Source organism: Protopterus annectens, chromosome 4.part1 (assembly GCF_019279795.1).
Source record: "Protopterus annectens isolate FY-2018-M chromosome 4.part1, PAN1.0, whole genome shotgun sequence".
Classification (NCBI taxonomy): Eukaryota; Metazoa; Chordata; order Ceratodontiformes; family Protopteridae; genus Protopterus; species Protopterus annectens.
The window spans coordinates 510,565,927-510,590,738 of NC_056734.1; the positions used below are offsets into that span (position 1 = coordinate 510,565,927).

At 39.5% G+C, this 24,812-nt stretch overlaps 1 protein-coding gene across 2 annotated transcripts in view; it reads right to left on the minus strand.

Moving 5' to 3' along the window:
- The window catches only part of LOC122800943 (ephexin-1-like), an 822,598-nt gene that overhangs the window by 47,096 nt on the left and 750,690 nt on the right, over positions 1-24,812 (minus strand). For both annotated transcript variants that reach the window (XM_044070328.1, XM_044070327.1), the window contains one exon: positions 17,541-17,623. In XM_044070328.1, coding sequence (XP_043926263.1) covers positions 17,541-17,623 — 83 coding nt within the window. The remainder of the gene's footprint in view (positions 1-17,540; positions 17,624-24,812) is intronic.

Sequence of the window (24,812 nt, forward strand, 5' to 3'; positions counted from 1 at the left end):
AACACATTGACGTCCCACTCACCAGGCTGAACAAGGAGAAGGTCACTGTAAGGTGCCTGTCGGGTGCCAGGATCCGCCACATAACACAAGCACTCAGGTCACAACAAAGCAAGTACAAATATGACTCCATCATTGTCCATGCTGGTGTGAATGACCTGAGACGTACCTCCCTGGACTACATGAAGAGAGACATAGAGGAGCTCTCTGAGCATGTAGCCCAGGCCGGTATGACCCTGACCTTGAGTAGCATCTTACCCTCACCAAGAATGATGCCACAGTATAAAGACAAAATGATCAATTTTAACAATTGGCTAAAGTATTGGTGTCATTCAAATAGAATCCAGTGTCTGTCAGCCTGGGATGACATGCTCGACAAGCCACGTTGCTTCGCTAGGGACGGCTTGCACCTATCACCCCTGGGCTTTCGAATACTGGCTAAGGCTCTTGCCACTCCCATAGTGCCTTTTTTAGGCAAGGCTCAAAAGACAAACCCACCTCCATAGACAACACAAGGAAAAAGAAACTAAGGGTAATGCTGCTCAATGCCAGAAGTCTAAACCTCAAGATGCACACACCTGAGGCTCTCCTCAGTATGGAGACTATTGATATCTGTGCAGTAACAGAAACCTGGTTCAAGGCTCCCGAGAGCACCCCAGTACTACAAGGTTATACCTCATACCATGCTTTTCGGCCCCAAAACTCAGACCGAACCACAAAAGGAGGGGGAGTATCCATATTCAAAGATACCCACACCTCCAGGTTAGTGGCACTGCACGAAGCATCGGAGACCATCCATGTGCAACTAACAGTGGGCAAAACTGCCTTTCAGTTTGTAGCCGGCTACAGACCACCCTCCCAAACTCAGAAACCCCACTCGGCTTTCCTGAGAACACTGGAGAATATGAAGGTCTCTCCAAACACCATTATAATGGGTGACTTCAACTACCCAAACATAGACTGGGAGCACTACTCAAGCCCCAACACCCTCGCCCAATGGTTCCTAGAATTTATCAACTCAAATGCTATGGAACAATTGGTCACTATTCTTACAAGAGGGGAAAACATTGGACCTGATCATCACCAACTTGGGGACTCTATGTTTCATACCAGAGGTATACCCCTCATTGGTAAGATCATACCATAAATTAATCTCACTAGACATCCATATCCCATCCCCACCCCCAGCCAAGGAAACCATGGTGAAGAACTTCTCAAAAGCAAACTTCACACTTCTAAGAACCGAGGTAGAATCCTTCAAAGCCCCCGGGCCAGTGGAAAATACGGCCCAAAGCACAGAATCATTTACAAACGCATTCTATGGACACCTACAGGAATGCATGGATCATGCTATCCCAAATAAAGCCAAGACTCACTCCTCCAAAGGCAGGAGACCTGTCTTGTGGACCCCAGCCATAAGTAAGCTATACAACAGAAGGAATAAGCTACTACATGATAGAGCAAAATCCCAAAAAGGGAAGGCATCTCTGATCAGTACTAGCAAGAAACTACGATCCCTCATAAAATCATCTAAGGCCAGCTTCGAAAGGAAAACTGCAAAAAAACACTAAGGATAATCACAAGGCCTTCTTTAGTTATGTCAGGAACCTGGGTGGCAACTCCCAGATATGCTCTGAGTTAGTGCAAAATGACAAAAAATACAATGAACCCACAGACATTGCCAACATCCTGGCAGACAGGTTCAGTGCAAACTTCTCCCCCCTTCCCCCCCAAAAGAGCAAATGTCTATCACAACAGAGTGTAGCCTCCCTGACATCACAGATGCACAGGTGAGATCTGCCCTCTCCAAAGCAAAAAACACAGCATCAATGGGACCGGACAGTGTCCTGGGCTGCGTCTTACACGAGCTCCAAGAAGAACTGAACCCTCACATAAAGTCACTGTTAAATCTCAGCCTTACTACAGGATATGTACCCAAGGAATGGCGTACAGCAACAGTGGTGCCACTCCACAAAGGTCGTGCCACAACTGACCCCGGAAACTATCGCCCTATAAGCCTGACTAGCCTGGTCTGCAAAGCTATGGAGCGTATCATCATGGAACTCATAAACAAAGACATTGGGAACCTCCAAACTTTGGATCCTACCCAATTCGGCTTTAAGGGCAGATCTTGCCTCTTGAACCTGGTCGACTTCTTTGAAACAGTCACCAAGGCCATAGATGAAGGGAAGGTAGTCCACACAGCCAACCTGGACCTCGCAAAAGCCTTCGACACAATACCCCACTCTGGCATCATAAATAAGCTCACCAGCTTAAATATCAACCCCTATGTCACAAGATGGGTTGCAAACTGGCTCAGGGATAGAACCCACATGGTCAGAATTGCAGGTGCCATGTCAGACTCTAAACCAGTTACAAGTGGCGTCCTACAAGGCTCAGTCCTGGGACCTCTCTTTTTCAGTATATATTTTTCTGATGTACAGGCTAACATGGGAGGACTATGGCTGACCAAGTTCGCAGATGACTGCAAACTGGGTGCCATAATCGACTTGCCGACTGACACAAGCATCCTCCAAAAGGGTCTCACAGAGATGGATAACTGGTGCCAGAGCCATGGCCTAAAGCTAAATGCCAAAAAGTGCATAGTCATCCCCTTTGGGAAAAACAAAGTGCCCACAAATTACCACATAGTTGGTAATCCATTAAGTACGGAAGAAGTAATTAGGGATTTGGGGACCCAAGTAGATAGCAATCTCTCCTTTGACAATCACGTTGCCAAAGTGGTTAGAAAGACCTTCTATATAGCCCACCTTATCACGAAAGGATTCACATCTAGATTAAGAGAGGTCATTGTGCCCCTCTACTAATCACTCATCAGGCCCATAATTGAATACAATGCCCCATTTGGGATGAACCTTACCCGACACCTGCAGCAATTGGAAAGACCCCAAAAGTACCTCACCAAGAGGATCAAGGGACTCAAACAGATGCCCTATGCAGGTAGAAAGAAACTCCAGCTCTACTCAGTTGCTTACCGCCTACTCAGAGGCGATCTGTGCCTGACGTATAAAGCCATGTCCAACTCAGAATTAATGGACATGCTCCACCTCAGGAAATCCAAATCCCTTAGAGCTACACGCACCAGGGACTTAAACCTCAGCACAGAAATAAACAGGACATGCTGGAGGGACAGATTCAAATCCCAATCCATGTTGGGAAGAGCCCCTCAATGGCCCTCTTCAAGAGAAATCTTGACGAGTGGATGGGAGATCGCAGGTTTACCCCTGGGATCTCTTCTGTGTCCCTACTAGACAGAGCCACATTAAACTAACCTTAAAAGGGCTATCTTCTGTGACCTACTATACAGAGGCACAGTCAACTAATCTAAAAGGGTGGCGAAAGCCAAACACACTCTGGCTAGGCTTATAAATGCCCTAGGGCAGATAGCCTAGTATCAACCTATGAACCTACATATATATATATATATATATATATATATATATATATGCATACACATGCATACATATATGTGTGTGTGTGTGTGTGTGTGTATATACAATATATATATATATATATATATATATATGGTTCTACCTGACTTCGTCGACAGCGCAGAAGACCGACATCGAACTGAGCTCCAGAAGATCGAAGTGAAGAAGACCGACGCGAATCGCGAGTGGCAGAACATCGACAATGCAGAAGACCGACACGACGGATGACAACACCAACGCCGAGGATGCCGACATGGGGAAAGGCTGTGTGAGTATGCGGTAGTGACGGACGTTAGGTGCAGGCAGGTAAGTGTGGAGATTGACGGTCTGTGGGGATAGGGGTGGGTTAAGTGAGTTAGGGTTAGGGAGCGATAGGGTGGGTTAAGTGAGTTAGGTTAGGGAGCTATAGGGGTGGGTTAAGTGAGTTAGGTTTAGAGATAGGGTGGGTTAAGGTGAGTTAGGTTAGGGAGCGAAGGGGTTAAGTGAGTTAGGGTTAGGGAGCGGGTAGGTAAGTGTGCGATAGTGACGGACCTTAGGGTTAGGGTAAGGTTTAGTGTGGGCTTGTAAGGATTTTGGTGTGCTTGTGTTGTGTGTGTGGTTTGTGGAATGGGGATGTGTTTTGTTTTCAATTGTTATTGTGGTGTGTGCAGTGTATGGGGTTTCGTTTGTGTACCGGGTTATTTTGTCGGTTATGTGTGGTTTCGTGTTTATGGACTGTCGAATATGTGGTGTCGGTGATGTGGTTGTCGGTGTTGTGTGGTTTCGACTATGTCAGGTAGAACCATATATATATATATATATATATATACACACACATATACATATATATATATATATATATATGTGTGTGTGTGTGTGTGTGTGTGTGTGTGTGTGTGTGTGTGAGTATGTGTATACAGTATATTTTGAAAAAGGGTAATTGTGAGGTGGAGTTCAGGGATGAGTTAAGACAGGCACTGGGTGGCAGTGAAGAGTTACCAAATAGCTGGGTAACTACAGCAGAGCTAGTGAGGGAGATGGCTAGAAAGGTGCTTGGTATGACATCTGGACAGTGGAAGGACAACAAGGAGATATGGTGATGGAATGAGGAAGTACAGGAGAGTATACAGAGAAAGAGGTTGGCAAAGAAGAAGTGGGATTGTCAGAGAGATGAAGAAAGTAGACAGGAGTATAAGGAGGTGAGGTGCATGGCAAAGAGAGAGGCGGTGAAAGCTTAGGATAAGGCATATGAAGAGTTGTATGAAAGGCTGTATACTAAGGAGGGAGAAAAGGACATGTACTGACTGGCTAGACCGATGGACCGAGCTATGAAAGATGTGCAGCAGGTAAAGGTGATAAAGGATAATGAGGGAAATATACTCACAAGTGAGAAGAGTGTGTTGAGCAGATGGAAAGAGTACTTTGAGGAGTTGATGAATGAAGAGAATGAGAGGGAGAGAAGGTTGGATGATGTGGGGATAGTGAATCATGAAGTACAATGGATTAGCAAGGAGGAAGTAAGGATGGCTATGAAGATGATGAAGAATGGAAAGGCTGTTGGTCCAGATGACATACCTGTGGAAGCATGGAGGTGTTTAGGTGAAATGGCAGATTGTTTAATGAAATCTTGGAAAGTGAGAGGATACCTGGGGAATGGAGAAAAAGTGTTTTGGTACCGATTTTTAAGAATAAGGGTGATGTGCAGAGCTGTAGTAACTACAGAGGGATTAAATTGATCAGTCACAGCTTGAAGTTATGGGAAGGAGTAGTAGAAGCTAGGTTAAGAAGGGAGGTGATTAGTGATCAGCAGTATGGTTTCATGCCGGAAAAGAGCACTACAGATGCGATGTTTGCTCTGAGAGTGTTGATGGAGAAGTACAGAGAAGGTCAGAAGGAGTTGCATTGTGTTTTTGTAGACTTAGAGAAAGCATATGACAGGGTGCCTAGAGAGGAGTTGTGGTATTGTATGAGGAAGTCGGGAGTGTCAGAGAAGTATGCAAGAGTGGTACAGGATATGTACGAGGGTAATGTGACAGTGGTGAGGTCTGTGGTGGGAGAGATGGATGCATTTAAGGTGGAGGTGGGATTACATCAAGGATCAGCTCTGAGCTTTTTCTTATTTGCAATGATGATGGACAGGTTGACAGATGAGATCAGACAGGAGTCTTGTGGACTATAATGTTTGCAGATGACATTGTTATCTGTAGTGAGAGAAGGGAACAGGTGGAGGAGACCCTGGAGAGATGGAAATATGCTCTAGAGAGAAGGGGAATGAAGGTCAGCAGGACTATGACAGAATATATGTGTGTGAATGAGAGGGAGGATAGAGGAATGGTGAGGATGCAAGGAGTATAGGTGGCAAAGTTGAATCAGTTTAAATATTTGGGATAAGTAGTTCAGAGTAATGGTGAGTGTGGAAGAGAGGTGAAGAAGAGAGTACAGGCAGGATGGAGTGGGTGGAGAAGCGTGTCAGGAGTGATTTATGACAGACGAGTACCAGTAAGAGTTAAAGGGAAGGTCTACAAGAGGGTAGTGAGACCAGTTATGTTATATGGGTTGGAGACAGTGGCATTGACAAAAAGGCAGGAGTTTGTGCTGGATGTGGCAGAGTTAAAGATGTTAAGATTTGCACTGGGTGTGACGAGGGTGGACAGGATTAGGAATAAGTATATTAGAGGGTCAGCCCAGGTTGGAAGATTTGGAGACAAAGCCAGAGAGGCAAGATTACATTGGTTTGGACATGTGCTGATGAGGGATGCTGAGTACATTGGGAAAAAGATGCTAAGGATGAAGCTACAAGGTAACAGGAAAAGAGGAAGGCCTAAGATAAGGTTTATGGATGTGGTGAGAGAGGACATGCAAGTGGTTGGTGTGGCAGAGCAAGATGCAGAGGACAGGGAGAAATGGAAACAGATTATCCGCTGTGGTGACCCCTAATGGGAATAGCCAAAAGAAGATGATGATGATATATACATACACACACACACACACACATATATATATATATATATGCATACAGAGACACACGCAGATACTGTAGATACACAGCATGCCTCCTCACAAAAGACAGCCACCTTCTGTGTACCCCTCTAATGTCAGATTTGTACAAAACTGAAAAATGAATAAAACATATTTACAGTTAGCCATACATATATGGAATGCGTCTTTACCCTCCCACAAAAGATAGGCACCTATAAATGTATCTCATTGTTTCATTGTGAGGAATGTGAAAAAAAATAAATACAGTAATGTTTCCAACTTACTTGTTCCTTTAAAAGCTTAGTTGACCCTCTGACGTTTGTGAAGAAAGTTAAAGAAAAAATGACCACATTGTGACCAGCCCAACACAAGAATATTGACCTCTGAGGTTTGAGAGGAAAGTTAAAGAAATAAAGTGATAAAGGAATATCACATGAATCCCAGCAAAGCAAACTTAAAAAAATGAGGAAGGAAACACAGAGGCAAAATTCAATGGCAAATTATATAAATGAATCTGTACTTTCACTTAGAATGTGACAAAGCTGAAGAAATACTAACATCATCCCCAGCACCTCACACAAGCTACAGTGACTTTCTGTGCAACTCTGAGCAGAGCTGGGTTTAGACAAGGTGGGGGCTCAGGGCAGTCGCCACTACTAAGCCTGTGTTAAAACTGACTTATAAAACCATGGTGCATGGGGGCCACAAGACCCCAGAAGCTGTGAGGGTCTGGATGTCGTGTAATACATTAATGCCTTATTGTTTTGACAGAGAACTTAAAATGAACAAATCACAAAAGGGTAATTTAGTTTCAACCATAAACCCTCCCCTCAACAAGAAGCTATAGCCACTTAGTAGTTTATCTAACTTCACACAAATAGACACACAAGTCCTGAAAGCCAAAAAGTGACTATTTAAACTGAAAAAGAAGAAGAAGAAATCAGTTTCTTTCAACAGACAGCTCCAAACCCCACTCAGCAGTTATAGTTACTTCTGTATGCACTTCAAATGTTTATTTTAAATAATGGCCATATACTGCCATGCAAAGAGTAGTCACACATTAAAGTATTCCAAGTTGCTTCACAGAAATCATGTTAACTCCGCAAATGTGCACTAGTTTTACAAAATTAGATAGTGACTGTATAAAATGGGAAAACAAGAGAGTAACTTACTTTCTGCAGACAGCCCCTCATCTGTAATTACAGCTAAAAATCATAGCCGTTTACTGCATTTGGAAAAGTATGCCACAAGGTGTGCAGTAGCAAACTCCACCTCTGCTCTGTAGTCAGTCAGTCACACCCTCCATTATTTTTGTATAAAGACAGGTGGCATTACATCCATCAGGGGCTGCTGTCACCCATGCTCAATAATTTCTTTACTACTAAAAAAAAGTAATCCCTGCTAGAGCAGCGCCCTATGCAACCACCTAGTTGGTCGATGTCTAAGGCCAGTTAGGACTACATATAAAAAGGCATTTTAATACCATTCTACACATGAACTGTTGCTTTTTACTGATGCTTTTTACTGAAGAATTAAATGTAGTAAACTGCTGGTAGCAGTTTGTTTTATTTAAACAAATTGACTCATTCAGATACTGCCCACACACCTATAGGCAATTTGAAGGCTCATTAATTCACCATCAGCATATCTTTAGGATGTTGGAAGAAAAGAAAGCATGTGAGAAAAACTCTCAAACACAATGAAGATATGAAAACTCCATTTTGTGTATTTTGTGTAACTTGTCATCCATGTGTCTGCATGGGTTTTTACCAGGTGCTCCTGTTTCCTCCCAATTTCTGAAAGGCATACAGAAAATGAACTGTCAGTCCTCCAAGTTGTTCATAGTTGTGTGTGTGTGTGTGTGTGTGTGTGTGTGTGTGTGTGTGTGTGTGTGTGTGTGTGTGTGTGTGTGTGAGAATCATATCCAGAAATACTTCACTGCCTTACTTCTGTTGAAAGCTGGGATAGCAGTCAACTTCATGTGACTGTGAAAAAGACAGAGAGGGCATCAAAACTGAAAGAAAGAATGTCCCTCTGGTTTATACACACGAAGTGCACTGCTCAAGTTATTTTGTAATTGTGGATGTAATTTAAACAAAAGAATTACACTTCTCATTGTAACAAATATTTTGTGTCCTCCTGGCCTGGTATTTCAATGCTTCTTTATCTATCTAAAATAAACAAGATGAAGGATGAATGCTTTAGTGATCTGGAGAGAAAAGACTATAAGCAAGAGAAGAAATAGTTTAAGAAGAATCCCTAGAGATGCTGACGGTTTACTTCTGTAAATAAAAAGTTGCTAAAAAAGCCCAGGAGTGACAAATCACAAATACAGCAAAATGTGCAACAGGAAATGTGGAGTCAGAAGTGCTGCTCAGAATCATTTGATATATACATTACACAAGGTTAAAATAGAAGCAAATAGATGTGTTTTTAAATATCTTTATTAAATTATCACATAAGGCATAGGCAAACATACATTAACAGAAAAGAAAAGAAACCATATTAACAGTTTTCCATTTACCTATATTATACAAAACGTATAATTTCTTTCTTTTGGAACTTTTATCAGTCCAGCTGTAAGTGTCGAATTCCTGCCTTCCATTAAACCTCACTCCTCCTCCTCCTTAAAATTATTCTGTATGGATTTTTCTCACAATTTCCATCTATTCCTTTCTATGCAATTTGCTCCTTTCTGTTCTAAAGTCTTTTTTATAATATTCAATACTTCAAATACAGATGGTTTAGACTTTTTCTAGTAATTGCTTTTTTGGCAGCCAATAGAATTAAATTTAATAAGGTCTTACTATGTCCAAATAACAATGGTTTTGATGATAAAAGAGAAACAACATTTCAGCTTATTCAAAGTGACACCTCCACCAGACTGTGCAGTAAAGCCTTATGAGAACCTGGAACTGGCCTGATACAACAAAATTTCTTAGACTATGGGAATGGTGAAAGTTAGTAAATATTGGAGGTATAGACAGCTGGCAGAAAAAATGCACATAAAAAATTATTTAAATGCCCTAACTTCTGCTACAAACTCAAGTATCATAGACAACTTAATAATTTTCACTGTACATGACTCAGTTAAAAAGGTTAATTATTCCAGCGATACAAACTGCAATAGGACATATCCTTACATATGTGACTGTCTATTTAAGACTAAAACATGTATAGCATGTGTTGTGGTAAGTTAAGGTACTCTGCTTTAAACAGTAAAGAAACATCAAAAAAGTTTATTTTTCTTCAGAAAAACAATATTTGTCTTTATACCAGAAATATAAACTTTATTATACTGGTCAGAAGTCTCAACTTTCTAAAAATAATTCAGGTAGTAGTTATTCTAAAATATAAGCATACATAATATCATTTACAAGTGATGAGATATAATAAGCAATAATGACTAACAGAGTGTATGTTAGTGTGTAAATAATGCATGCTAAGGTGTGTTTGGAGGCCCAATGTCACAGACGGAAGACCCCATCACCCAGGGAAGGGAGTTATTTACACAATAGCATACACTCTTCGAGGACTTTATTGAGTTTAGAAAATGGGCTACCTGTTAAATTGTTTTGTATCAGTTTTTTTATTATATATATATATATATATATATATATATATATATATATAAAATAGTGCCTTAGACAAAAGTTTCAGACTTGCTGTATATAAATAATAGTTGTTGCAGGAAGTATTTTGCATCCATAATACACATTATGTAAGTATTTAATGTCACATATGCACTCGCAAGCACTTGCGGGCATACACATGCACACACACATTCAGAAGCACAAACAGACTGACATACAAACATATACATAAAAACACAAATATTCTGAAATATAGACAGACTCATACATACATGGATCGATACACACACACACACACACTCGAGAAAGTGATTAGAATGAGTAGTGACCACATCTTCCTTAGATGTGTCCTTTAAAAAAAAAAAAAATGTAAGACACTACAGCTTTCCACGCCATCCCTCTGTACTGTCCGTGATTTTGCAGTATAGTGCTGCTCTAAATAATGATTTCCTGGAAATGACAGAAGATTCAAGTCAGTCTAGATTGCCAGATATTATGTTTTTTTAGAATTTCCTGCTGATGGACTGCCTGTTGCAGTCTGTGCTGACTCTGTCTCTCTATGTCATTCTCACTCTCTCTCTCTCCATCTCTCACATGCATGCATCAGCACACACATTAGTGGTGGATTTAAGCATGGGTGCAGGGGCATGCACCACCCCCTTTTTAAAGCTCTGAAGTTATCAAGTTCAAAAAAGAAGAAATGCAGTGCAGTGTTACTTCATCAAAATCGGAAAATGTACAGCTAAACAGTACGTTTGTCCATTTCAACTTACCGTTATTTGCTTCTGGTGAATCAGTCATCAGAGATGCGATTGGAGGTTGCAGTCAGCTGATCTATCTGAAGATCCTGAACTGCTCCTCCGTTGTTGAGTGAAGGCACATTGGTTGGTAGGATGCGTATGAGCTGAGCTCCACTGAAATCTGGAGAAAAGTCAGTGCACACTACAAAATTACACCTCTGTGTGCATTTGATACTCACATTTGCTTGGTAAAGTGGTTCTAAACATTTCACATTTTGGTAAAGAACTGTTCAACTGTTTAGAACCACTGTATCAAGGAGGCAAGATGTGGCCCCTTCACATTCCAAGTAGTCACTTTATTAGTGACCCCCCACACACACACATATGGGCTTTTTTTATATATATAAAGAAAACAATCTCCATCATTATGCCCTGAGCATTGTGCCAAAAACTTTTTGAAACTGGAAGGGTTAATAGAAATTTGGATAAGAAGTGATAGTAGGATGAATATCATTGGAGTCAACTATGCATCATTTAGCCCTTTTACATGGCTGCAGTGCACCTGGTGGGATGAAGTTTAAGTGTGTAGTGGTGGGTAGCATGGCATTTAACAAAACAGTTGAGTGCTACTGCATAGTTCAAGCTCTCTTAACACTTTGTAAGCCCTGAAAAAAAATCCAAGTAATCTGTCAAGCTGAACAGAGATGGGTCACAATTATTGCTTGCTTTCAGTGTAGTTTAAAATCTGAAACAGCAAAATAGTAGTATCCATTTGTTTGTCTTTTGCAGCATCAAACTTAATCTGTGTTTGTGGAAAAGGATGTGAAGGCTCTGAACTCAGTTGGGAAAAATGTATCAGAAAATCTGAGTATATACAGAAAGAGGGCGCCAGAGACACACTTTTTGGCAGGGTGCTTCAGTTATGTATACCTAAATTGCTAGGGAAAGGATGCATCTCCCCACTGTTCCTAATTGTCAGGGACTTCTCTGATTTTGGCTCAAAACGTGACAGATTACAGTAAAAAACATGACAGTCATTAAAGTTATATATATATATATATATATATATATATATATATATATATATATATATATATATATATATATATATATTACTCTAAAAAAAAACAACTGATATTAAATTATATTTTGTAATTTACATGTTTTCCCCGATTATTTTGGCTTTGTTGCAGATTCTGGATATAACAGGTTGAGAGCTATGATTATGGAGCCAAGTAAAAACATTTATTTTTCTCCGACCTGTAGCTAAGTCTCAAGAAACATCACTCTCGTTTCTTGCTTCAAAAACTATGTTGGAGCATCAGCATTTTGTAATTATCATCAGTGGTTGAACAGATGGTTAGCTTGTGCTTTCCTTAGTTGGGCAGATAAGTTCCCTTGGGAAATTGCCATTTTCTTATTTTTTACTGATGTTTATTATTTTCCTCTTCAGAAAAGTTATTTTAAAGCAAGGAGTGTTGTGTTTTAATGGATCTCCTTTCGGCTGTAACATACTTTTATACTGAAAACTCATGTTTGTATGTTTAAAAGTAGTGTTGACTAACTGATAAAAATATTTATTGTGGAGAAATTGATAATTTTTCTATTGCAAGCCTGCCATAGTCTTTGAAAGTGCTTTTTACTGTGTTTTTCTGTCAAAAAGGTAACTTTTGTGGACTGATAGTTTTACTGACATCATTGATTGCCTTCCCAGGACAGAGCCACCATTTTTGGTTTGACCATGGAACAGATAGTCTGTCTCACAGCTGGTCCTTCTGCCAAGTCACAAAAAGAAAAAGTTAACAAGCCAACAGCTCTTGCCACCATAGCGGGCTGGCAATTTGCTTAAGCTGCAGGTGGGTGACTCCGCTTTGGCCATTTGTGGTACTTCAGAAGCATTGTCTGATTACTTGAAATGGTTCCTGAGCACAGACAGATACTTTTATTCAGTGAAGTCAGTTGAATGCAGCTTTTAAATCTTTCAAAATGCTTAATTGTCATTCAGCTCAAGAAATGTAGAAAAACATATCTACCAAGCAGTAATAAAATGGCCGACTGGCTGTTAGAAATGGGATTTGCAACTAAAGAAAACAGTATAAACAGCACAGCAGTTTGAGATGGATGAATACATTTCATAATTAAAGTAGGTGAATGTGGTGTTCATATTTTTAAATGGAGATGGGTAACAGAAAGTAAGACCTAGACACAATATATAGATTCTCCTTGTAACATGAAACCATTGAGTTGCAAGGCAAATCTATATATTGATTCTTACAACATGAAATCATTGAGTGGTAAGATGCAATACCGACAACTGACTTGGAATGATGTTTCTGAAATACTCTTCATTCTGTCTGTACCTGAGACAAAGACAGTTAAAGTCAGAATGTTCAATTTAACTAATAAGGTTGATAATATGCCTAATGTCCATTGCAGAGGTGCACAAAGTTACCGGTTTCTTCTAAGTATGATGCAATATACACTGCTAGAAAGACATATTCTTTCTCTTTATAACTGCACTTACCAACGCTCATTTGATCTTGGTGATGTTATGCAACAGTACTGAAGGTATTACTGTAAATGAAATGTGTGGGCCTTCAACAGAATCCCTGGCAATTCTGAAATGTGATAGAAGTTAAAAGGAACATGTTTTTTTGGGAGTGTATTGAGCTAACAGATTTTAAAAATTCACCAGAAAATAATGTTGTCATAGATACTGGGGGATCAAACGGTTGTAACTAAGGAAATGACTCTTTTGAGCCGGGACACAGGATCTGAATTGCCTAGACATGGTAAACCCTTATTAAGTTTAATTTTTATCTCCTGCCAAAAAAAGCAATAAACTTTAAAATGGAAATCAGAATCTAAACTAACTGTATTTGAAGTATTGAGTATTGTAAAAGAAATTACAGTACTAAAAGTGGGATCTTTAGCAGGGGCAAGGAACAAATTACATAAAAAATAATTGGAATTGTGGAAACAATACATTAATGCATGCAAAAAAAAAGCAATGAGGTTTTAAGGAAGGCAGGAAATGAGCAATTTATGTAATGCTGGATTAAATGAGAATTGTTTCAAATAAACCAAACGGATTTAATAAATGTATGTAAATGAAACAATAATCTTTTCTTTTAATGTTTGTGTGCCTATGTCTGAAGTGATGATTTAATAAAGGGGTTAAATTGTATTACTGTATATCACACACACACACGGGTAAGGATGAGTGTTATGCATTAAATCCTGGTAGGAAGCATGAGGTAGCACAGCACTGAAACCTAGCATGAGGTAGCACAGCACTGAAACCTAGCATGAGGTAGCACAGCACTGAAACCTAGCATGAGGTAGCACAGCACTGAAACCTAGCATGAGGTAGCACAGCACTGAAACCTAGCATGAGGTAGCACAGCACTGAAACCTAGCATGAGGTAGCACAGCACTGAAACCTAGCATGAGGTAGCACAGCACTGAAACCTAGCATGAGGTAGCACAGCACTGAAACCTAGCATGAGGTAGCACAGCAATGAAACCTAGCATGAGGTAGCACAGCACTGAAACCTAGCATGAGGTAGCACAGCACTGAAACCTAGCATGAGGTAGCACAGCACTGAAACCTAGCATGAGGTAGCACAGCACTGAAACCTAGCATGAGGTAGCACAGCACTGAAACCTAGCATGAGGTAGCACAGCAATGAAACCTAGCATGAGGTAGCACAGCATTGAAACCAGGTTTCACTGATGTTATAGATGCAATATTTTCAATGGTCATAAGTGCTTCTGTGCATCGCAGACTATCTAACAGTTAATAGAATGTTAGCCCCTGCTGCTGTGGTAATCCCTCCACCATTATTTAGATGGGCTTTAATGGCAATGTGTGCAGTCTATCACACCAAGTTCCTCGGGAAATGTACCATCTTGTAGAAGGCACTTCACTCATGGTTTAGGCTCTCTCCTGAAGCAAAACAGGCGGACAAATATACTGATCCTCCCTTTCCAAGAGTATGTCAAGGAACTGCTGATGTATACCCAAGGCAGAAGCCTGAGAAACACCAAGTGCATCATCAATTTGTTTCTAGATCACCATGGCATATGGTGTGGGCTATACCCCGGTGACCACTCATTGCCCTTAATACTTCTCTGTGGGCTATACAAACTCACTAAACTCCATAATGTATTCCTGTCCACTGTAAAGCTATTAAGAATTTTTTTTCTTGGCAAAATTCAAATGATGCATTCTTTGTGTGTGTGTGTGTGTGTGTGTGTGTGTGTGTGTGTGTATATATATATATATATATATATATATATATATATATATATATATATATATATATATATACATATGTATATATACACACACACACACACACACACACATATATAATAGATAGATATGATATGAACACGCACATTTATGGCATGGCCAAGACAAGCAGTTCAATAAGGGTATATAGCCAAGCCAGAATATACAGCAAGAATCTTTTTGGATTGCAAAGTAGACAGAAAAGGTAGTAGTTCACTTAGTATAATAGGGCACAGTGGTGAAATATAGAAAAATCAATTACGGATGACACAGGGATGACACAGAGATGAGAAACTTGCCTTGTTTACCTAAGAATTATCAGTTAATCGGTTATGGCTGTATCTGATAAAGATACTAAAGTAAACAGGTGCCATTTTCCTTTTTTTTTTAGTTTTAAGAAATGTAGGCATTTCAGTGTAAAAGGAAAAGAAATGCTGGACAAAAACACATTTAAATTAATATGCTGTAATCTTGGGTTTTTGAGGTGGGGATGGGGTGTAAAAGTACACAAATTATAATATATGTAGAGTTGATACGTTTTCTCTGACTTTTACATAGCATAATGTCTGGATTAAGGCCCTTAACTTAATCTAGTAAGAGTTTTTCTGTAAGCAACTAAACAAGAGAAGACTGAATGCAAGAAAAGTTTTCCATTAGTGTGTCTTGAGAGGTCTGCAGCTGAGGCAGCTGTACATTTCTTACTTATGTTTCCATGTAAACAAGTTGACTATAGGGGCAAACAATAAAAGCCAAAGTACTTGTGTTTTCTTCCAGACATGAATTGAAAATACTTGTATTATCTGTACATGTGCTATGTGCCGCACAGGAATTACCCATTTCTACTAGTACATCCACAGCAAAATCATGTGCAATTGAATGTATATTGTTGTCTTTCCACACATGATGTCAGAGCTTGTTAAGGTGATCTTTCCACAACTACCAAATCCAGTGCCCCACTTTCCCAGTCCCACCCCAGCAGTCAGCTAAGCAGACTATGCCCCCATTTCCCAAATTCCTGGATCTGCTACTGCACATGAAGGATTAAAGTCAGTCAACAATGCCATACTTGTAAATCAGTTTCCTCCTTTTCATAATGGTGCTGTTGAACTGCCTGCTGCTGCCCATGACTTCTCTGTCGCTCTCTCTCTCTCTCTCTCACTCACACAGACTGTTTCTCATATGCATGCAAACACACACACTTGCTTTTCATGTACATTTTTCTTAAATATTCCCTAACTAAACAGCAAAGTGTTGTTTACTCAGTATAAAAAAATGGAGGTTGTTTGGATTTTTTTCTGTTGGATTGTCATGGCAGCTTAATATACTGTCCTGAAGCAAAAGGCTCCTTTTTCAGCGGGCATTATCTATACATTAACACCTTGCTGGAGGAAGTTCATTCTTTATTTAGGACAGAGATGTGCAGGTTTGCCCATTCTCTAATCAAGAGTAACGTAACATATTAATATACTTAAACCACTGTGAACCCAAACCCTTTGCTGAGAAAGTTTTGTCAAAACATTTCCAGACATCTCCATATAACTTTTTCCTTTATGGGTATTTTAACTCCCACAGCACAACACATTCCAAAAAAGCACAGACAGATGTTTTTGTAAGATATAAAATGTAAAATGTTGGTAGGCTTACAGCAAAAAAAGGGAGGAAAACAATGTAATGTACATCAATTTCTATACATGAAAATGAAATAGTAAAATACAATGAAAAACGTAGGTTAGGAGAAACAACTAATGTAATGCTTTCAAGGGCTTATAAGATGTTAAATACATTGAATAAATGTATTCATATTTTAATAAATATGTCTGAAACTGTTACAGACCAACAACATAGCTTATTCTAAAACTCTGGCAGCTGTGGCAGATGGAAATATGAGTGGGAATTTCGTTCTAGACTATCAATACATAGGATAAACAGACAAAAGTGAAATAACTTCATGTGACGAAATGGTAAATTTGCTTATTAGTAACACTAGATACTTAAAGAGTGAAACTAATGTCACACCCTCAAAGCTCCACACTCCTCTCTCCCTAGGTGACTTCACACTGCAGTGCACATCCAGGAAGGGGAGTGGCAGTTCGTAGCTGGACACATAGTTGTTAAAATCTTGGCTCAAGAATCTGGGGGAAGAACAAAAGAAAAAAGCAAAGGCCATGCAATCAAGGACACTTCAAATATTGCTGTTATAAAAAGTTAATTTAACCACGTCACTCAAATTAATATGAAGTTTCTGAAGGAAAAAGATGTCAATGGCTTTAATGTCTAACATTATTTAATGACCGTCACACACAATGACTTAATAGAAAATCACTAATTTTAGGAAGAACAGAGGAAAAATCTGAGGCAAAATTATGTGCATTCGGCCAGATGAGGCTAGCGGATTGTGGGCAAATAACATCCAAGTCAAAGGTTTGATACTGCAGTATTTTATCAAATTTTATCGTGTGGGAAGGAGGACAAAGTATATGACAACCATTTACAATCAACCTACCCCATTCCTCATAGATCATCTCCTTTTCTTTGCTCTCTTTCATTCTTGGAGAAAGTGCTTCAATCCAACGTTTTTTCTCAGTTCTGCAAATTTTGAAAAAAAGATTTGTTTATTTCAGGCTGAGCATGAAATAGAACAGAAGAGCACAGAACAAAATCTGGTATCATAAAACATATACATTTCTAAATTCATAGTTTTCCTAAACTCATTTCCTCCTTTGCAGATTCATACTTCTGGTACTTGCCTAACTACATTTCCTGGACCTCATTTCCTTGGAATACCTGTAATAGTTGAACTGTGTAATGATTCCCACCTGTCTGCCTGACAGAAGTCATCTTCCTCACCTGAGGAAGATGGTGAAGAATTTAAGTAACTGGGGTATACTGAGCCAAGGAGAGGGTCAAGGATGAGTTAGGGGTCAAGAGGCAAAAATGAGGGTGTGAATAAGTTAGACAAAGTATTCAGACATGAAAGATGCAAAAAGGGATGAAGACAAAAAGGCTGATATGACTACCTAGGAAGTTAAGGCTCAGGATTAAGGAAAAAGAAATGACAAAAAGTAACAGAATAGTAGGGGGCTGAGGGGTACACTAGGCACAACACAAGGCGGGAGGGAGAATGGGAACAAGCGCCATGATGGTAGAAGTGGTATAAGTCAATGCACAGTTTGTGAAGGAGTCAAAAAGAAGAGCAGCTTCCTTTATGTTATACAAGAGAAAGAATGTAGGGAGACAGACCGACCTGGTCAGCCTAAGGAAGGATGAGAGGGACGTCACAGAAAATAGTGAAAACGTGAGACACTGAATGAGTACTTCAGCTCACTCTTCATGAGGGGAAGGGAAGGAATGGGAACCACGTTGAGAGAGTGGTAGGTAAAAGTGGGACAGGCACCAGGATACAGACTGTAGAAGTGAGGAGAGATAGATAAAGAAATGGCTAACATAAGTGACAATTGGTCACAGAAACCAGATGTGCTGCCTCCCAAGGTCCTTAGAAATCTAGCCAGTCTTAGCGGATGCTCTGATAAACATTTCCAACATATCTCTGGCCAATGCAGGAGTGCCAGAGGGTTAAAAGATGGTATTGTCTGGTATCCTGTACAAAGAGAACAAGTAAAACAAACAAAAAAAAAAACCCTCCCCAAAACAGTGGCAGGGAAAGTCATGGAATGAATAATAAATGAAAGCATAGTGGACAACAATTTCCAGGATGACAACCAATACGGATTCTTGGCCAGAATTAGCTGCGGATGTATAAAGGGGGTATATAGCATTACATATGTCAGTTCCTACCTAAAGAAAGATGCACAGCATGTGCTACAATTTCTAGAAATAGTCTGATTAAACCCCATACGGTGTCTAGAAACTCATACATTGTATTAATTCTGCAGTATTCTGATGGACATGCAGATGTTAAAATTAGAACTTAGCTGTTTTTATGAATGGGCAACGGGAAATCTTGACAAAGGACTAGACACAGTATAACTGGACTTCAACAAAGTCTATGCTCTGTCTTGCAAAGGCCACTGATGGGAAAGCTGCAGGGGCTGGTGGGCAGGACCAAGGTTAAATAAATGAATTAATACATGACAGAAGGATAGGATACACAGGGTGTTAAATAACTGAATTAATATATGACTTAAGGGTAGGATATAGAGGGTACTAAATAACTGAACTAATGTACTGTATAAGGGTAGGATACAGAAGGTGGTAAATAACTGAATTAATGTATGACTGAATGGTAGGATGGGTGAATGGGGAAGCATTAAAGATAAGGAAAGTGGCTAGAACAGTATCAGAAGGATCACTCCAGGGCCTAGGGAATTTTCACTGTGCTTGTTTCACACACAAAAAAAGAAAACGAGAATAAGCCATTTAAATAATGACATGAAGTACCAACAGCAAGGGGGGGGGGGTTGAAAGTTTAAGCAGATGGACAAAAGCCATCACAAGAATATGTGGAATAGAGGGGAAATAATATGACTGGATAACAACATATCTAAAGCTCCTGTCATTTGAAACCAGAAGGGACAGGAGAAATGTTGTGGGTGCACAAGATCATGTCAAGGAGAGGTGAAAGTGAAAAAGCAGTGGACAAAGTACATTACATGTAGCAAATACTCCCTGGCTTGGGAAATGTATTTCTTTATAGAAAAGGTTGTAGACCCATGGAATGGACTGTGTCAATCTGAGGTACTGCCAGCTATGCCAGGAGAAGTAGGGCAGAGGATATGTAACATATGCCAGCAGAGCTAGCTGGAATTTAGTAAAGAATTATATGTTATTTGAATATCAAACTGATTTGTACAGGTGCTGCACTGAAAATGTATTTGTAAAGTTGCTAGTGTTAAGAAATGTACCAACAGTGGGTCCTGACTGTGTTGTAACTGATTAAATGTGTATGTTTTAACAGAGGATATTGGAACAGAAGAGGTTAATCTCAAACCAATAACTTTGAAAAATATTTTGAAATCAAATTATTGGTCCTAGGCCATAAAGATGTTATCTCAAAGATTTGAATGAAGCCAGAGCTGCAGTGTCTGTAAGAAGCATTTTTTGTTAATCTCTGTAGGAAGAGCAGAAGTGTTAAAATTGTTTTACAGCTTCCAGATGCTGCAATAAACTTTAGCAAAGCTTGAGATATGTATTGTAACACATATGTGCTAAATCCTGGCAGCTTCTAGCCAAGGGGGTAGCATGGGAACCAGAAGTCAGATGACCATATATGTGATGTCATTCTGTAATCCATCACTAAAATGATATTTTAATACTAGGTGAGACTGAAGTCTCAGAGCAGTCTGGTTTTGTACCCTGACAAGGAGAGACCCCGCACCTACTTCATCTTGCCTTGCTCCAGTAAGTGAACCAAGGAATAGTAATTCTTTACATCAGTCAGGAAAATATAGTGAAATTAGTTAAGCACTGTTTTTCTGTATCTGTGTGAGTCTATTCATCTGTGTTCTTTTAATATTTCCTGTAACTGAAACTCTGGTGTTTATTGTAAATAAATATTCCATATTTTCATGGTCTTTTATTATTTATTAGTAAATATATTTAAACATTTCATGGTGGCTGGTCCTTTAGAGAACATTTTAACCTCTGACAGCACTCATCTCCATTTGGTGACTCTGTGGCCACTCCTGAAAGCCTTACTGCATTGGCCAAACACTATCATTTGCATTAATATTATTTTTTCTCAATATAATTGGGCACCCTTGTAAGAGCCTTAGAGTAGCTGGCTTTGGAGTGTCTGATGGCAGTAACTACCTTATAGTCTGGACAGAAGGGGCATAGCTAGTAAATCTGTGCCAGCCTTTCCCAGCTGTGTGTGTGTGTGTGTGTGTGTGTGTGTGTGTGTGTGTGTGTGTGTGTGTGTGTGTGTGTGTGTGTGTGTGTGTGTCAGCTGCTTGGGGCAAGGAAATGAAGCACTAGTTTCACAGAGAGAGTGGTGGAGGACTTGGCTTCGACACTCGGCTGAGGATTCAACTCTATAGCTGTGCCAGTGGGGTGTCTTACTTGTGACCTGGATACAGAGAGAGAGAGAGAGAGAGAGAAACTCAGACCCCAGACTGAGTGTGTTCCCTGTGTGCTCTTGGGGGAATTATGCCTAATGCAGAGAGCTGCATTTGGAAATACTGGGTGTATCTATTTTTGTTCCAAGTGAACATCCCCTCTCCAGTATCAGTAGCGAGGATTCAGGCTACTTCATTACTGGCCCAGAGAAGGGACATCACATGGACATTCAGACTTGAGAGGGAATCCATAGAAACACTAAATGAGTCATGGATGCAGCAGGTGGAAAAAAGTGAGGTAAATGGAGGGAATGAAACAAAGTAGAATGTTAAAGGGATGGTCTGGATAGGCTAGTTGTTTCCTCCTGTCATCAAACAAATACAACAAAGATTATGGTACTTCCATGTACGGGCAAAAAAAAATAATCAATCAAGCAATAAAATAAAATACTGAGGACTTTTATCGGTGAATAAGATGGGGTATCTTAAGGCAGGGGATACAGTAACCATGCAATAGTGGGGTTAACACTGGTCATAGAAAAAGAGTCAGGAAGGGCTACAAAGACCAAGGTCTGACAGTGAATAAGAGAATAGATGGTTCATAAAAAGGAAGTCTACAACTGCAGGATAGCTGAAGAGTTAGGGAATCCCATAAAGGGGTGATGTGGGAAAGTTTAGAAAAAGGTTTAAAGAGAGCTGCCAAGACAAAAAGGAACCATTTGGATTTACCAAGAATGTTAGGATAGCCATAATGGATTAGGAAAGGATATAAAGGGACTGAAGAAATAGTGGGGCAATATTGTGGACACCAGAAAGGGCATGAAGTAAATTAAAAGGCAAAAGGGAAAAGAAGAAAAATAGCGGCAGGCATTAAAGGCGGGAAGGAGACCTTCTGTAAGTACAAAGGTAAAAGGAATAAGGTGGGGAGGGAAACTAATCTTTCTTTGGAAGGTAAGAAATATAGGAGGCTGCAAAATTGCTAAAAGGATACTCTGCATTGGTATTAACCAAGGAATGGAAAGATGGTGTGATGACCTGAGATGTTAGGAAGCTGTAGGGTAATGAAGGACAGGTCAGATTAGAAATGAGGAAGTAGCAATGGCAAAGTGAACCTGAATGAGAATATTGAACTGGCACTAGATGGAACCCTACCCATAATCTTAAAAATGGATGACTTTTAGTTAAATATCTGACAGAACCAATTGATAGAACTGTGGGAGAGGGATGGTCCTGTGAAACATGTTAAGTTGTCCGTAATGCAATCCAAAGTTCCTGCTTGCTTGAATAAGGGAGGCTTCAGAAACATGTTAAAGAGTTGTTATATTTCCATCCTCTTTTTCATATTCAAAATGTTTTACCTCCATCTGAAGTATAGTACACTCCATTGAGGAGGTAAGGCCATCTAGTTCCCAAAGATAATTTAGGCTACTAAAAATAAAGTAATGAAACATAGCATACAATAATAACTTTTCTATATAGCAATCCCCATTCATATAGCAAGACTACATTTTGTAAAACATACTAGATTTCTTACTTTCATAAGGCATCTATCCTGAGCATAAAGATACTGCACCTCACATCCCTACCTTGATCCAGAAAAAAGTAAACAAAGTACTTTACTGACATACCAATAATAAGAATACAGGCAGCATAAGTGCCAGAGTATACAAGTTAAAAACAAGTGAACAAGTACAGTGCCAGAGTAAGTATGTGGGTAACAGTATAATGAGTAACAGTACACCTTGTTCTGTTTACATGCAGGTAACAGTATGATGAGCAATGGTGCACTTTGTTCTGATCTGTTTATAGAAGCATAAATGGTGTAATGTGCATGTGTTGACACAGTAATCACTGCACATGTGCAGTACATCTCTAAGACACCACCACTGACTTGCTTTAGACCACATAGACAAAAATGAAATGGAGCTTCTGTTATAAAATGGTATTATTTACAGAAGATAAAAGATTTCGTTTTAAAATACTGCCATCGTATAACTACTGCACTCCATGGCACAGTCATGTTTAATTGACATTTTTAACCATGATGAAGGAAGGGGGTTTCAGTTAGGAGGGCACAAGTTTGTGACCAATGAAAGTCCCCTGTCATGGATGAAATATTTATATATTCCCTACTAGAATGTACTGCCATATTTTACGGGTTCCCATCAGCATCTCGAACGCTGACAATATCGAATCGGATATTGTCGCCTCGAGAATGCTGAAAGTGCAGAACGAACGGGTAAACGGAAATCTCTGTAAGGGGAAATTTCCGTTTACTTCACCGTAGTGTGGTCCTGGAGTTGGTCTATTTAGCAGCCGGTGTATGTGTGTGTGTGTGTGTGGGGGGGGGGGGGCACAGCTTTTTTTTTTTGTATTGGCATTCGAAAATTGAATAGTTCGATCATGTCAGTTTGACATTTAGTGATTCGAACTATTCGATTTTCAAAATGCTGATATAGACCCTATTCTGTATTTTGCAATGTAACATAAAATTATGACACTAACAAACCCTAATTCATTCATAATTTCTCCCTGCAGACTTGTCATGCTTCATCTGTTTTTACATCACAACAGTTCAGTATCATTTATTCCATTTACTTTGCTTCTTGTCCAGCTTTTCTTTTTTCCATGCATTATTCATTACCATACATCTCAACTGGGCAAAGGCCAAAAAACAGGGACACATTTTAAATAATGCTCTTACACATTTACAATGTTGACAGAATAACAGGTTTTGCATTAGCATGCATTTTCTAAAGGGTATAAAGTCTGAAACTCAAATTTCTGACATTATTTTTCTGATTTCATCAATCAATGTTTTGGCAATGATTTTCCAGAAAACCACAATTTTATGAGAAACAGACCAAAAATATAAGGCAAAAATCTGGACATTTTGCACAAATCTGTGCAGCAAAGTGGTATGTTCATTATCCTCTTCTAACATTCTATACCCCTGTCAAATTTTTGTAGGTTTACAGTTCTTTATATATTTCATGCCCTTCTTGGTAGTTTTAATGTCACCATTTTCCAGATTCTAAGAATATAATGGCACATTATTGAAATCAAAATTCTGACTTTCTCAGACACCAACAAGTATGTTCAGATATTGCATATGATAGGAGGACTTAGCAAATATGACTCTGCTATTTGTGTCTTTGATCACAAGCTTGTGCCCTCTTAACTAAAACCCCCTTCATCATAGATAAAAAAGCAGGTGAATTAGCATTCTACTTCCTCTTCTCATCTCCACCAGCACTTCTCTTGTGTATACATTTGAGTATTAGCTAGTCTTGCTGATGTGCAAAAAAATTCACTCTGTTTTTCAAAGATTGAGCAATATTGGAAGAAGAGCCTTTGTCTGCTTTTCCCATCAAATTTGTTCCATAAGGGACTTCCACAATAGAGAATCATACTTCTTACAGGTTCATAGGCAAATACTAGGACAACTGTCCTTGTGGGACATTTTAAGCTTAACTGATTTCCTTTTTTGTGGTAGAAATAATCAATCCCATTTGGTTATAGATTGGCCTTGCCCATCTCATGGTCATTAATTCTACATTACCCGTAACGAGAATAACTGGGATCATACCACACATAATTTGAGGGGACCCATGCATGGGACATAGCATTTTGGAGTGGTCTCTGTCCATCAGTAGTACAAGGAGAGTCCCGGGGAAAATTTTCTGTTTCCCATCCATAGATCTAAATTATGCTTGAATATGGACATGGATGAACTTTGTTTTATGTTGATGGAGAGTCGG